This window comes from Pelodiscus sinensis, chromosome 1 (assembly GCF_049634645.1).
Source record: "Pelodiscus sinensis isolate JC-2024 chromosome 1, ASM4963464v1, whole genome shotgun sequence".
Classification (NCBI taxonomy): domain Eukaryota; kingdom Metazoa; phylum Chordata; order Testudines; family Trionychidae; genus Pelodiscus; species Pelodiscus sinensis.
In genome coordinates, this window is record NC_134711.1 from 140979369 (window position 1) to 140994030 (window position 14662).

The 14662-nt window shown below is 45.4% G+C and overlaps 1 protein-coding gene across 8 annotated transcripts in view; it reads left to right on the forward strand.

Moving 5' to 3' along the window:
• The window catches only part of SPAG17 (sperm associated antigen 17), a 202896-nt gene that overhangs the window by 182954 nt on the left and 5280 nt on the right, over window positions 1-14662 (forward strand). For 7 of the 8 annotated variants that reach the window (XM_075904849.1, XM_075904827.1, XM_075904841.1 and 4 more), the window contains 8 exons: window positions 934-1036; window positions 1459-1512; window positions 5377-5479; window positions 6644-6761; window positions 8197-8295; window positions 11520-11671; window positions 12389-12558; window positions 14560-14620. In XM_075904849.1, the coding sequence (XP_075760964.1) occupies window positions 934-1036; window positions 1459-1512; window positions 5377-5479; window positions 6644-6761; window positions 8197-8295; window positions 11520-11671; window positions 12389-12558; window positions 14560-14620 (860 nt within the window). The remainder of the gene's footprint in view (window positions 1-933; window positions 1037-1458; window positions 1513-5376; window positions 5480-6643; window positions 6762-8196; window positions 8296-11519; window positions 11672-12388; window positions 12559-14559; window positions 14621-14662) is intronic. The other variant, XM_075904833.1, reaches the window with a different exon arrangement.

Sequence of the window (14662 nt, forward strand, 5' to 3'; positions counted from 1 at the left end):
TGAGCCCTTTTTTACTTCTGTAATTTACAGACATTTTGTGACACTTAGGGAAATCGACAATTGGCAATCATTGAGGCAACAAAAGTGGCATTCCTATCTACTGTCACTCAAGTGATTTATACACTTGAGAATTGTACTAAATCATTTTAGTGATAATCATCACGGGTCTACAAAAAAATGGACCTTAAATCAAAATGGTCCAGTCAGGATATCTAAATTTAGGCATTTAAGTCCATAAATAGGAATCTGAAAAATTGGGCTGATTTTCACAGGTCATGAGCCCTTACAACTCCCAGTGACTTCAGTGATTCACCATCTCTAAAAATGAGGTCACCTGTTTAGTTGCATAAATTTAGGCATCCATATTTTTTGGCCTACATTTCATGGAGTTTTAACTCATCTGCCAACCATTGATACAGCCCTATTTTAGTTAATTAGTATTATAAAAGTATGAACATTCCAGCCAAGGCTTTTAGAGATAGGTGCCTAAATTAGGCTTGTACTTGAATATTATGCATCTAAAGAAAAGCAAATTTTCAAAAATGCAACTTCATTACGGAAAAGTATTTGGAGTGGGGTCCAAAAAAGTACTTAGGTTTCTAATCCTTTTTGTAGACACCACTGTTATCCACAAAACTCCCACTTGGCTGGAGGTGCCTAAGTTTCTGTCCTTGGGCATGAGCACTATTGCCTCACTCTAGACGTAAGGGTGCCAGATTCGTAGCTAAGCACCAGAGTAAGTCACACCCCAAGAGAAGATGGGCATTCAGTCACCTAAACTGCATGTATGGCCTAATCTGGTAGGCTTGCTCAGAGGCTTCCTTATTCCATAAAATGTCTGGAGGAGGAAGAAGCACTCCCTTATAACCTTTAACCTAGTGGCTAAAGTACTTACCTGAGGTATGAGAGAAATTAACTCCCCTTACCTTTTAGCTCACATAGCTGAGTTATATGAGCAGGCTGTGGATTCTCAGCTCCAAACTCCACCAAGGAAGACAGTATCAAAGCAAACAGAAGACTATTGGCAGAGTTTCAGGTAAGACAATCCAATACAACCTGCTATTAAAGTAAATCATACAAAGAATATTGGGAAGCAGAAATATGAGACTGTGCTTCAGTAGTTAGCACATGGGAGTGGAAAGGAAGAGCTCAAACACTGTCTCTGTGACCACTCTGCCTGTTTTCCTTTCTGTAAAATGAGGCTACTAATACTTACCAATCTGACAATGGTGCTGTGAAGATTTGTGGATGCACAGTGCTATAAAAGTGCAAAATGTAATTATCAATATGATTGACCATGCTTTCAATCAGTTTAGACGTCATCAGACACATTAACATGATATGCTCTAATAAGAAAAACGCTTTTTCATTGCTTATTTTATGAACCATTCATGCTTATAAAAATATTGTACTACTTAGCTCATTTTCATTATTTTTGTTCTTTTCCCCCTCATGCAGCAAGGACAGATTAATGCAGGAATCTCGCTGGCAGACAAAATTAAAACAATGCAGGTAATTGTATTATTAGGCTAGAAAGTTAGGGCTTGATCTCAGACCCACTGAAGTCTGTGGAAAGACTCCTACTGCTTTCATTGGGCTTTAGATCAGGCCCTTACTACTGATACTGTAGCAAAACAATGCTGTTGGAGCATTGTTTCTAATAGAAATGCTGAATGAATAGTTTGACTTCACATCCGATACTTTTGTAAATGACAGCTCAAAGCACAGGCATGGAGACAGTGTCTGTTAGACAATTTAGAACAGGGGCAAGGAATCAGAAAACATGGCCCGATTTTCTGAGGTAATGAACATGTGCTTGGTTCCCATGAAAATCAGGTCACTTTGGTGCCAAATTTGAACATTTTGACTCTAAATTTCCCTATCCTCTGTTTCTCTATTTGTAAAATATTGATCTCCCTCACAGAAAGTTTGCAAGTCATCTTTAATGTCAATAAGCACATTAAGAACTTCAGATTAAAGCTGCTATGGAAGAGGAAAGTATTACAGTCTAAACATCAGTGGAAACTATTATTAAGTCTGAAATTCAGTTTTTTATTCTAGCCCCCTTATTTCACTTGTGCGTAAATTTCTAAAAAAAGTCTAGAACTTGTCCCAGAAAGATTTTTCTGAATATTATAGTACACTGTATTTGATTACATTATATACAGTGATTGTTCAAATCCAAAGAACTGAAAAAAATTTACATTAAATTAATGTCAGGTATGAAAACTTGAAATACAAAAGGGAAACATAAAAGTAAAAGTTCTCTCACAGGAATATGAATTCACCCCCAATAAACATAAGTAACAGTGAGTAATATTTAAGGTGTTCAGAGTTTGTCTCAGAGAAGAATGTTGAATATGGATGAAATAATTTTATGATGAGGAACTTGTGCTTTTCCTAACTTATTTTTGTGAAAGACTGAACTGTAGTTGATCCAGGGTCTCCTGTGGGTATCAGACATATGTGAATTCTCTCGACTTTGTAACAAAGCATTTTATGATTTGAAATATGTTAATTTCAGACTGAGGCTGGATTGCCTTAATGCTACATGATGGCAGCACTTTATCTCACATTATACACTATTTAAAGAGTAACTTAAAATTACGCTTGGCAGAATTTTTTTTTTTTTATAATTTCAGCAGCTAATATCACTGTTTATTGTTAGGATTTTTTCAGTTTTTATTGAAACGTTCTCAGTTACACAAAATTATGGGGTTTTAGCAATTTTTTATGAAGCAAAATGTTCAAAGTTGCAGGAATTGCGGGGGCATCAGATAGCAGGAAGTCAAACAATAAGTATTTACCGTAGTAGACGTTGCATCTCTAAACATTAAAACTTTATAAACTGTTAAAACACAGTGTCAGCAGTATGTGTCAAAAGTGCAAAGTAAATAACCTTAAATAAACTCTAATACATTCACAAGCAGCATTTTTCTTACTTTGCCTATCCACAGATTTCAGTTACTATTGACAGAAATATTTATGTTGGTTTGTGCATTGACATTTACCAATATTCACCAATAAAAATCTAAAACTACTTAAAATGGATGCATCTGTCACTAAAATCTGGGATACAGTTCTGGCTCCCTTAAAGTCAATGACAAAATTCACTGACTTCAGAATAGCCCAGGTTTCGTGCCCAATTTTCTACTCATTTGCAATCAGAGGAAATAATTCCCTTCAAGTCAATGAAATTACAATGGTATAAAGCTATTTTCAGTGAGTGAAAATCAGTCTCAAAATGTAACTGAGGTCTGTGTTGGCTTTACTGTCATTAAGACAGCATTCTTCTAAACCTCCTCATCTTCAAGAGTTCAGACGCTCCGTCTGGATGTATGTTGTATAGGACAACACCCTCTGGCAGTCTTCTTCAACTTCTATAATGGCAAGAGCAAGATCTCAAAACATCTAAAATGACTATCTTCAGATGACTGCATAAGTGTTGTCACTGTGCTGGGCACAGTGTATTAGAGAAACAAGGTGGGTGAGGTAATAGCTTTTATTGGACTAACTTCTATTAGTGAGAGACACAAGCTTTTAAGGCTTATAAAAAGCTCTTATTCAGGTCTGGAAAATATACTCTGAGGATATGACTACACTGTAGTTAAAAACCATGGGTGGTCCATGCCAGCTGATTCAAGGTGAGGGGCTCCGGCTAAGGTGCTGTTTAATTGTGATGTAAATGATCAGGCTTGGCCTGGAGCCAGCATTCTAGGGGCCCTGTCTGGGAGGGGGAAGGGTCCCAGGGCTTGGCCAAACATCTGTGAAACAGATTGTTTAGCATATGTAGTTAACACATATTTCAAGGGATGATTCAACATCTCTCCTGCTAACATTTCTCCAGTCATGGGGGGAAAGGCATACGTTAGGGGCAAGGGGATGGGAAATATGGAAAGGAAAAAATTCAGGGGCAAAGAGCTGGAGGAGGAGGTTGAGTGAGTTATAGATTGTTGTCATACGCCATAAATCCAGTATCTCTAACAAGTCCATGATTTAGAATCTAGCAAAGTTACAAATTTCAGCTCCAGCCTTATCTTTTGGAGGTGTTGGGTAGTTTCCTTTGTCGATGAGAACTGAGAGGTCAGATATACAGTGATTGCTTTATGAAAAGTGTTCACCCACAGGTGCTCTGGTGGTTTTATCTTTGATCATTTTTCTCTGTGAATTCATTCAAGGGACTAGTGATTGTCTAATTTCACCCTCAGAGGCTACGTCTACATTGCACATTCTTGCGCAAGAAGATATGCATATGAGGCATGGCAATGAATATGAGGCTAATGAGCCACCATTTTTGCGCAAGGAACTTTTGCGCAAGAAGGAGCAGTCTACACTTCTCCTTCTTTCGCAAAAAACCCCTCTTGCACAAGAGCCATTCTGCCGCTTATTTTCAGGCAGAACGGCTCTTGCGCAAGAGGGAGGTTTTGCGCAAGAAGGAACAGTGTAGACTGCTTCTTCTTGCACAAAAGCCCTTTGCGCAAAAATGTGATTAGGTATACCTGTGGCTCATTAGGTATGCAAATGAGGCGTGGCAATAGTCATTGCCATGCCTCATTTGCATATCTTTTTGCGCAAGAATGGACAACGTAGACGTAGCCATAGTGGTTATTGGGGTGTACTGCGTGAGGTCCTATAAAAGACATTTCCTTACCCACCTTATCTTCAGATGAGTCAAATCTGTTGATTTTGAAAGTTCATCAAGAACTGTCTCTCATTCTTTCTTGATCTCTCTCCTCCTTTCATTCGGTTCTTCCCCATCTCTTTTTCTGGATGGATTACTTGCTTCTCTAGACTTGAGGATTCTCTTGGTACATGTAAATACACAATTTGCATTCGCTGCCTATATGCTTTTTCATAGCAGAGAAATTGCCTAAGCTGGAACTTGTCCCATCCTTGTAGAAAGCCATTCACATACAGTTTAAGACTTTGGAAATGTCTCAATTGGGACTGTGATGCAGCTCCAAGATTCATTTAGGGAGAGCTGAAAATGTGACCTTCTAGTGCTTTCTGGATGTGATTAACTCCTTAGCCCAGAGGATTCCTCTGGTTTGCAGAAATATTTTGATAGTAAATTCATCTTGTCTGCTGATTTTTGTGGGACCAGGACTGGGCTGGTAGTAATTAGGGTTTGTGTAACTAGCAATTGTGGGTGTACATGAGGCAGCAGTTCAGCCACTGTCTATACAAATTTCAAATTGCTATCTAGATTCCTGAGCTGTAGCATGGGCCTCAGGAGCTGAGCCCTCTGCTTCTTGGTAGTTTGGTAATTTTGAGAACATGTCAGTGAATTATAATAATGACATCAGTAGATTTGGATAGCAAGAAAAAAAAAGTCTGAGGCAACACTTGTAATATCTTCTTTCTTTTCCTATGTAGGCAGGAAATTGATGAAGGAAGAAAGTGCCTAATAGGAATAAGAAATAGAATAATTCCACCCTATTTTGAATCTGAACTTGGCAAGGAATTTCTCCTGAAAGAGGTATGCATCTCAGGGAAACTGAATGAAGAAGTGTTAGTGCAAAGAATCTCTCTCTCAGTCCTACAAAGGATCTTTTTCACATCTTAGTTGTCATCTTGTAGAAGGCAGTGACTGGAAACAGCATTTATGACTATTATTACATGTGCAGGACATATCTTTTTATAGTCTTGTTTCATAAGTAAGTTGAAATGGAACCATAACTATAATTACAGGTTGGACCTCCCTGGTCCAGTATGGTTGGCATCTGGTCAACACCTGACTGGTCCCGAATGACAGAATTGGCCAGACCAGGGGAGGTGTCCTTTGCCACAGACCCTGAGCCAGCCGGCCCCCTGCCTCTGGCCCTCTCTACCCTTTCCCCGGCTCTGCTGCTTTCGACCACAGCCCCAGTCTGCCTTTGGCGGCTGGGGCTCTTTGGCCCTGGCCCGCGCTGCAGCATACAGCCAGATTCTACCAGCCCTGTGCTGCCATGGGTGGCCAAACTTCTCCAACCCCCAACTCTGCATTTCCACTGGCTGCAGGGTTCTGTATGGGCTGCCACAGGTGGCTGGGCTTCTCTGATCGCTGACCCTGTGCAGCCGTGGGTACCAGGGCTACTGTGGCTGCCAGCCCCATGCTGCTGTGCTGTGGGTGCCTGGGGTTCTCCAACCCCTGGCTCTGTACTGCTGGGCAACACTGCTGCCCCGGCCTGCTGCCACAGGTTGGCCTTGATCAGGCTGCCGACCTGCTGTGGGCCCAGACGGGCTTCCCCTGTCAGCCAGGCTGCCGTGGCTCTATCCCCACTGCCGTGCTGGCACACAGCCCTGATCAGGCTCCTGCGGCACAACACCGCTGCTGGGCCAGCATGAACAGGCTGCTCCTGCCCCACTTCCACAGCCCCACTACCACTGCCGGTCTGCTGGGGCCCTAACCCCATTACCATCAGCCTCACCTTTTGCCAAGGTCTCAGCTTCTGGCCTTTCTGATCATGGGCTCTCTCGTTCAGACACATCCATAGTCCTGCCAGCCGAGAGAGTCCTGGTTTAGGGAGGTGCAACCTGTGTTCTGTACTGTCGATTTAATTGTTGTTGGTTTAGTTCTGCTGATTTGTTTACTTTATGCCCTCTTCCATAGTGGGAATATATACATAAGACATGAATGTTTTTTGTCATTTTTATTTAAAAGTTCCCTGACGTGGATTCGCTTTCAAAAGAACTTCCTCCATTTCCAAAGAAAGAGAAAGAAGAGTCATATTTGGGGGTAGTCACAGAATTGTTTAGGTCTTCGTTAAAGCTCAGTGCAGGTAACAATTTGATATGGAACAAAATTCTCCTTTGGCTTGTTGAATTGCCTCATATTCCTATTGCACTAACATTCAAGAGGGTGCCTTGGGGAAGTTACAGTTTCTGCTAAGGACTGAAAATATTAGTTCCTGATATCCAAATAGCTGAATAATTGTTGCCTGTTTGGATGCTACAGATAACACTTGAAAAATGTTCACTTCTAAGCCTTATCATTCAATCATTCATCTGCCAGATCTGCTTGACATTTGAACTGCTTGAGAACATTGTCAGACTGCTTTGTTGCTTGCATTTAAGGGATCTTTGCAGATCATAGCCGGGTGACCTGGAAAAACTGTGGGATCTAGGTACACAAGTGGAGAGCTAGGAGTTGTCAGATGGTGTTAGAGGTTGGGAGGGCAAATGTAAATTGCAGCCAGGAATGAATAGGAATGGATAAGTGGGCAGGGAGGCTTGGGGAAAGCATGGGTGAGGGTTGAGAAGGAGCTGAGAGACAAGGGAAGGAGGAGGAAGGTGGAATGGTAGTTCAGAGACCAGCATGGAAGGAGGAAGTGGCATAGGAATTTGAGTGAGGCTGAGTGGAGACAACTTGGAGGGGACACAGAGAGCACTGAACAATGTAGGAGCAACAGGGAACAAAGGAGGGATGGCAGCATCTCTAATCTAAGCTTCTTAAGGTTTACAGCACTGAGGGTATGTCTACACTTGCAGCCTAATTCAAACTAGGGCTGCAAATGTAGGCATTTGGAATTTCAAATCAAGCCCGGGCACTCATTGCAGGAGGAATAACAGGTAGTTCGAACTAGGGCTTTATTTCGAACGCCCGTTTCTCTGCCGCGTGTAGACACGGGCAGTTATTTTGGGCTTGCAAATTTCAAAAAATGGCACCCGGCTGGGAAGATGCAAATCAAGCACAGGATATTTAAATCCTGGGCTTGATTTGCAATTCCGAATGCCTACATTTGCAGCCCTAGTTCGAATTAGGCTGCAAGTGTAGACATATCCTGACAGAAGTGCTTTGATCCTGTGGTTAAAGAACAGCCCTGCAAGCATGGAACTGGCACACCAGGATGAAAGCTGCACTATAGTATTATTCTTGGCACAGCAAAGAACAGATCATCAAATCAATCACCCATGGGTCCCAATCGTTCTCCTGCTCCCTCCAATTGCACTGCCCTCAAGTCTCCTATTGCAGCTCTCTGGAGGACTAGCTGACTCACCACGCTCTCGGTATGCTGCCTCCACTCCCTGGCCCCTCCTGAAGCAAACTGCTGATGGCTGTATTCACATGGGAACCCACAGCATGACTAGGCCATGGCAGTGCCTCAGAGAGTATTATATGATTTCCCTAACTGGAATGCTTAATACCCTGCATGTTGAAATGTATGTATTGATATAACCAGCATTTTGTTGATCTACCCATTTTTTTTTCTGTAGTATGTACAGCTCCATTTTCCCCAACCAATGATTCCCCACCCTCGCTGACCCCTCGGGGACACGGTCCTTCAGCACAGGCTGAAGAGTCCAGCAGAGCAGGTAAAGGAGCATTCCAGTTTGGTATCTAGGCAGAAGTATAGGTTGAAGACTGGTGAAGAGGGGAGTAGAACCGGATATAACAGTCAGCTGTGCTAGTTACACATTAACACGAGAAAATAATAAGAGGGATTCTTTCCTCTGCTATGGCCCTTATAAATGCAACAGAAAAAAGTCATTGGAGTCCGATATTTGGTTACAGAAGATCTCTCGGGGTGGGGAACCTTTTTTGTGTCAGGGGCCACGATCCACAGTCAGGGGCCACACACAAGTGAAAGGCAAAAACCAAAAACAAACCAAAAAACTCTTATGACATGGGCCCCCAACTGACAAACAGAAATACACTCCCCACATTCTCCTTACACACTAGAGCAGCGGTGGCCAAAGATGGAACCAGGACGGAACCCAAAATGGCTCAGGTCACTGTGAGCCGCATGCTGCTCACAACCCCCAGTGCACTGCATCATATCCTGCATGTACAGGCTGGGTTGCACACAGTGTCCCAACTTGTACATGGTAGCAGCCAGCCGCAGGCAGCGGCAAGGGCTCCAGGTGCGGCGACAGCAGTGTGGGGAGATGCCTGGCTTGGAGAAGGGGAGGGGACAGAAGGGGATGTGGGGGGGTACGCATGGTGTCCCAGATGCATGTGGTGGTAGCAGTGGCGGCGGCAGCGGCTCTGGCTCCGGGACCCGAGCATAAGATTGGGTGGGAGGGGGATTGGGTTGGAGTGAGGAGGGGAGGTGTCTGGCTCTGGGGAAGGGGAGGGGGATTGAGTGGGGGGAGGGTGCACATAGCGTCCCACCTAGCACGTCTCAAGGCCGGCCACTCAGCGCACGCACCCCAGCACCTGGAGGGAGATGCGCGTGGCTGTAGTGACGACAGCGGTGGCGGCTGTGCCTCTTGGACCCGAGAATTAGGTTAGAGTGGGGAAGGAGGGGGATTGGGTTAGAGGGGTTGTGTGTGCCTGGCTGTGGGGAAGGGGAGGGGATTAGGTTAGAGCAGGGGAGTCCTGGGGGTGGGGAGTGGGATTGGATTAGAGTGGGGGGTGCCTGGCTCTGGGGAAGGGGAAGGGAAGAGCAGCCAGTGCACTTCTGAGACCCAGGATCCCCAGGTACTAGCCCCAGCTGTCTCTGTCCCCTCCCCCTGTCCAGACCCCGCCCCCAAAAGTATCCTGCCCCAGCACCCACCAGCACCCTGCCCCAGCAACTTGCCACCTGCTCCAGCACCCTGTCCCAGCACCCTGTCACCACCAACACAGTTGGGGCCACATTAGTGAGGCTTGGGGGTTTTGGAGCAGTTGTTTTTTGCATCTCACTTGTGTGGCCACAAACTGACTTTTCTGTGGGTCAGTGACCCCTGACTCAAAACAGGTTCCCCACCCCTCTCATAAATAAAGACAATGCTGAAACCTTTTGTGTTTGACATAATATTTTATTTAAAAACAAAGCCTGGCCACCAACCCCCCATCTGGCCGCAGCATCATAGCACTCCTGCCCCCTCTCCCCCAGATCCCAAACCTGAGCTTGTCATACATTGGAACCCCCTGTCCTGAGCTTCTCACATCCCCAAACTCCTGCACCCCCACATCCTCAGTCTTCTGCCACAACACTCCTGCACCATCCACACACTGCAAATCTGTGTCCTGAGCCCATCATACTCCCAACCTCCCTGCCCTGAGCCCCTCATGCACCCAACCCAAACTCCTGTACCCTCACATCCACAAGCCTGCAACTTCCTCAGCACCCCAACCCTCCACCTGACCCCAACACTGTCCAGCCTGAAGCCCCCTCCCTGAGCCACCATCCTCTTCTCTACTTCCTCCTGCATCCAAATTTCCTCCCAGAGCTTGCACCTTTCACCCCTTCCCAGTGGTGTGTTTGTTTGTTTGTTTGCGTGATGGTATGCCCCAGAACAGCTTTTTTTTCCCCTCAATAATTCCCCCACCAATACCACCACCACCAGGTACATGGCTCTTTGCACTCTATCCACTACTATTTTGGCTCTTCGTCTCTAACGGGTTGGCCACCCCTGCACTAGAGCCTAGGGCAGCTCAGGCTAGTAGATTTTGTGGGCCCCACGGGAGGATAGCAAAGAGGCTGGAGTGCCAGCCCAGGATCCCCAATGCTGGGGTAGGGGGGAACCCTAAGCCTCAGGGACTGGATCCAGGCAAGGCAGGGCCCACATCGAGTTCCACACCCCTGTCCTAACACATGCTTTGCACAAAGCAACTTACACTGCCCTACAAGGCCCCCAACCCAAGGCCTGGCATAGGGGACTTGTCTGGAGCAGGGCAAAGAGCAGGAATTGTGCAGTGAGGGCAGAAGGTGTGAAACCTCAATGCATAGCACTGCTAGGATTCCAGGAGAGCTGCTGCAATAACTTAGCCATGGAAAGCTGCCTGAGTTGTTGTGAGGGCCACACCTACCCCACACAGACCAAAGTCTGCAGGGTGCACAGCGGAGATAACCCTACCTTGATCCTATAGTCCTGGGCTGTATGTTTTGTTCTGTGCCTCTGAAACCTTGTCTACATCATAAAAGTTTTGCTGATATAACAATAGTAGTGTGTATAATAAATGCTCATTGGGCCAGAGAGAAAGTGTGAGAATGACTCTGTAGAGCAGACCAATGCGTAGGCCCCTCCCCTCTCTGAGGTGGTAAATCCAAGATCAAGACCAACTGCGCTAGACCCTGAAGACAGTCTTCCCAGTTGCTTATGCAGATTCCCCCAGAGTTCTACCTCCACAGACTCTCTGGTTTGTCTTCAGCCCCAAATGACATGTAAAGCAAAGAGCAGAGGCTTTGCATAAGATATTCTTACCCATAGTAACTTACTCTTGAAGCATGCAGGAATCAACATGCAAACACAGGTTGCTGTGCTAGCAAGAGTAACATCTAATTTTTTCTCCTCGATATTTCTAAAAAGAAAAGCCAGTAAGACTAAGTGATAGAAATCCCCTTTCTCTCTAGTGGCCCCAGGATATTTGTTTCCTGTTAGTAGATTTTAAAAAGGGCTTTTTTCTGCTCTTACATTTCTCTGCTAAATAAAACCACTGAGCCTGATCCTACAGACTTGATGCAGACTAGACTCCTAGGGTATGTCTACACTACCACCCTAGTTTGAACTAGGGTGGTAGTGTAGACATACCCCTAGGGAAGTTAGTATGCATTCTATTTATGCAGATTTGGGCTTCAGTGTCTCTCTTTGAAATGTTGGCTTCTGAACAGAAATGGAAACAGTTGTGTGCACATCTGGGATACCTTTCCAGCCTCATGCCCGGAGTCTGCTGGTGGATGCTGCCGGGCAGCCAAGAAAAGAGAAGGTGAAATTACCATTATCTATTCAGGGGGGCAAGCCAGAATCTGTGCCCAAGGAAAAGGTAAAATAAACATTTTTGGCTAATGTTTGTCTCCCTGAGCACATTTCTTTTATGCAATGTTGTTAGGTCACTCTGCAGCAGCACTGATCTCTATTTGGAATTTCTCTTTATTGAAACAGTAGCACTTGCAATGTATCTGGGGCTGACTGTACAAGAAATAACTTCTCTCTGAATAATTAGACCACAGGTATGGTGCCTAAAGTTAAGCATGTAGGTCCATACTTAGGCATCTGAATAGAAGTACCCTGATTTTCAGGGGTGCTGAGTGCCCCCACTTCTCACTGACTTGAATGGCTCACCAACTCTGAAAATAGGGCCTCTCTTATCTAGACTCCTAAATATGGATGTAGATGCCCTACTTTACTTCAGGATCCCTAATTTAAAAATGTTGGCCTTCGTCTTTAACAGTTTTAGCTGCTCAGTCATTTGCATTTTGGCATTTGCTTTTCTTTGCTTTTCCTTTTCTCTCCCTTAAAACTATGTGAAACTGTTGTCAGTATTTGGCCAGATCCAGGTAAGCCTTGAACAGAAGCTGACATCATTATACTTGGCAGTCGGCACTGTTATAGGAGGTAAGCTATAGTTTCTATCCTTTCAGTGACAAGCCCCTTCCTGTTAGCCTGTGAGCATCTTTGTTGGCCATCTACAATCTTTTACGTTGGATTGTTTAACTTCCTCCCCTCTTGTCCATACAATGTATTGATCTTGTTTGCAAAGGTAAAAGATCCTGTTGGGGGAAAAGTCAACACAGCTTCTGTTGCAACAGCAACCCAGTATCTTTGTGGATTCCATCTTATCCCACCTAAAGTGATATTTGGCGTGCTGAAGGAGGGCTGTACTTACGCTGCCACAGTCATTCTGAAGAATGTTGGAGTGGACTTCATGAGGTTAGCTACACGTGCCTTTAAACCTATTTTAAAACTATCCCCTAATTCCATATGCAGTCCAAATGTGCACCCCCTCTAAGCTGTGTAGTCTTGGATAAAATGGCTAAGCTAATGAGACTCAAAGTGGCATTTGCATGGGAATCCTCCTTATTAGAATGATGGTCTAAAACAGTGTTTCCCAATTTACGGTACATGGCCCGCTACCAGGCTGCAGGAAAAAAGTACTGGGCCTCAGCGTGATTGCCGGGGTGTTCCAGGCTCCCAGAGTGCCTGTGTGGTGCCGGATCCCCCAAGCCCTTGGCTGGCCTGGGCAGAGTCTGCAGCTGGATGTTCCAGCTCCCGGCAGATGCGTAGCTAGGGGAGGTCAGTGGGGGAGAGGAGGAGAGAGCCGGCCATCAGAAGCAGCACTGGACGGGGGAATCGGGGCGGGGCAGCAGGCGGAAGCAGAGCTGGGCAGGGGGCTGGCCGGGGGAGTTTGGAAGGAGGAGTAGGGGAGAAGCGGCTGCTGGATGCAGGGCTTGCCTGGGGGGCCAGCGGAAGCAGGGCTGACAAGGGGTGCGAGGTTGGGGACAGGGAGCTGGCTGGTGAAGATGGAGGCGGGGGGAGAAGCAGCCACTGGAAGCAGGGCTGGACGCGGGCAGCGGGATTGGCCAAGGGAGATTGGGAGGAGAAGCGGGGGAGAACTGGCTGTCCGGGAGGGTGTTGGGGGAAGTGAGGCTGGCCGGAGGCGCAGCAAGGGGAGCGAATTGGCCTGCGGGGAGCGGGACTGACCCGGCCATATATGGATCTCGGGACGCTGCCCCCTTTCCCCCCCGCAAAGCACAAGTGAGTCCGGCCAGGGGATTCTATTGTGACCCCCACCCCCACCCACTCCCTGGAGTAGTTGCGAACTGTCTGGCTGGTAGACTCACTCACGCAGTCTGAGCACATTTACCAGCCAGGAAGTTTGAAACTACAAGCTGATACATCTAGTAATAATAAAACTTACCTAATGAGAAAATACCAGACATGTTATATGTCTGATATTTTCTCAGTTTGTTTTTTATGTGTTTATATTTTTGGGCTGCAAAAAACAGTACAGGGGAAAAAAAGGTTTCCAACTAAAGTAAAAAGTTTGGGAAACCCTGGTCTAACCAGCTTTCTGTCTGTCTTATAGTCCATTTATCCAATCCATATTCCTTAACTTGCTGGCAAGAATATTGTGGGTGACCATATCAAAAGCTTTGCTAAAGCTGGCACTGGGGGCTTTGGGAGGACCAGAAACAACTTATTTGAATATTCATCATTTGATTAATGAATATGCAGATGAAAGTTACCGGTCCTCCAAAAGTTCGTGAATGGATTTACTGGTCCCCTTGTCAAAAAGTTTGGGAACCCTTGATCTAAAACACCCAGCTTCAGAAAACACAACCACAGAAATTACAGAATTAACATGTAGCTAATGCTGGGTGTGAGAGAGGACAATTGCACAGGGCACATAGGGGAATGGCAGCAGATTCCTAGCACCAGGGTTTAGATGGGTGGTGATAGACAATATTTTCCAGATGGGTCTGTGCTCTTAACTGCTCTCTGCCTTCAGTGTTAGTGGGGTTACTTTTTCCAGAAAGGCAGCAGTTCAGCTGCTATGGTTGGATGTATTAATGTTTTGCTCCAAAAAGGAGGTGAAGTTTTCATGTTAAATGTAAGAAAAAATATAGAACAATATAGGGGGGAAAATGTTCCTATGTAACCAAAGTATGGAAAATCATGTCCTTTTTTTTTTATCCTTATGGCCGTAGGCAGTGGCTAGTGAGCTCTGTGAGGAGTTAGATTCCTTTAGCCCATTAAATGATGTTTTGATTTTCTTTGTTTCTGTTAAGAACTGTTTGAATGGAGCTAGGGCAAAAAGCCCAGAAATATTTCCACATTTAGGAACTGTGCATTCTCTACTTTTCTTTCAATTGGCCTGGCCTATCCTGAACTGTTCCAGGTGGCAGACTGATTGTACCTTTTCCCTGGCAGGTTTCGGGTGAAGCAGCCACCTCCCAACACAGGACTGAGAGTGATTTATAAACCAGGACCTGTAAGTCACAGGGACCATGTGTACAGTTGGGTAGAATGTACT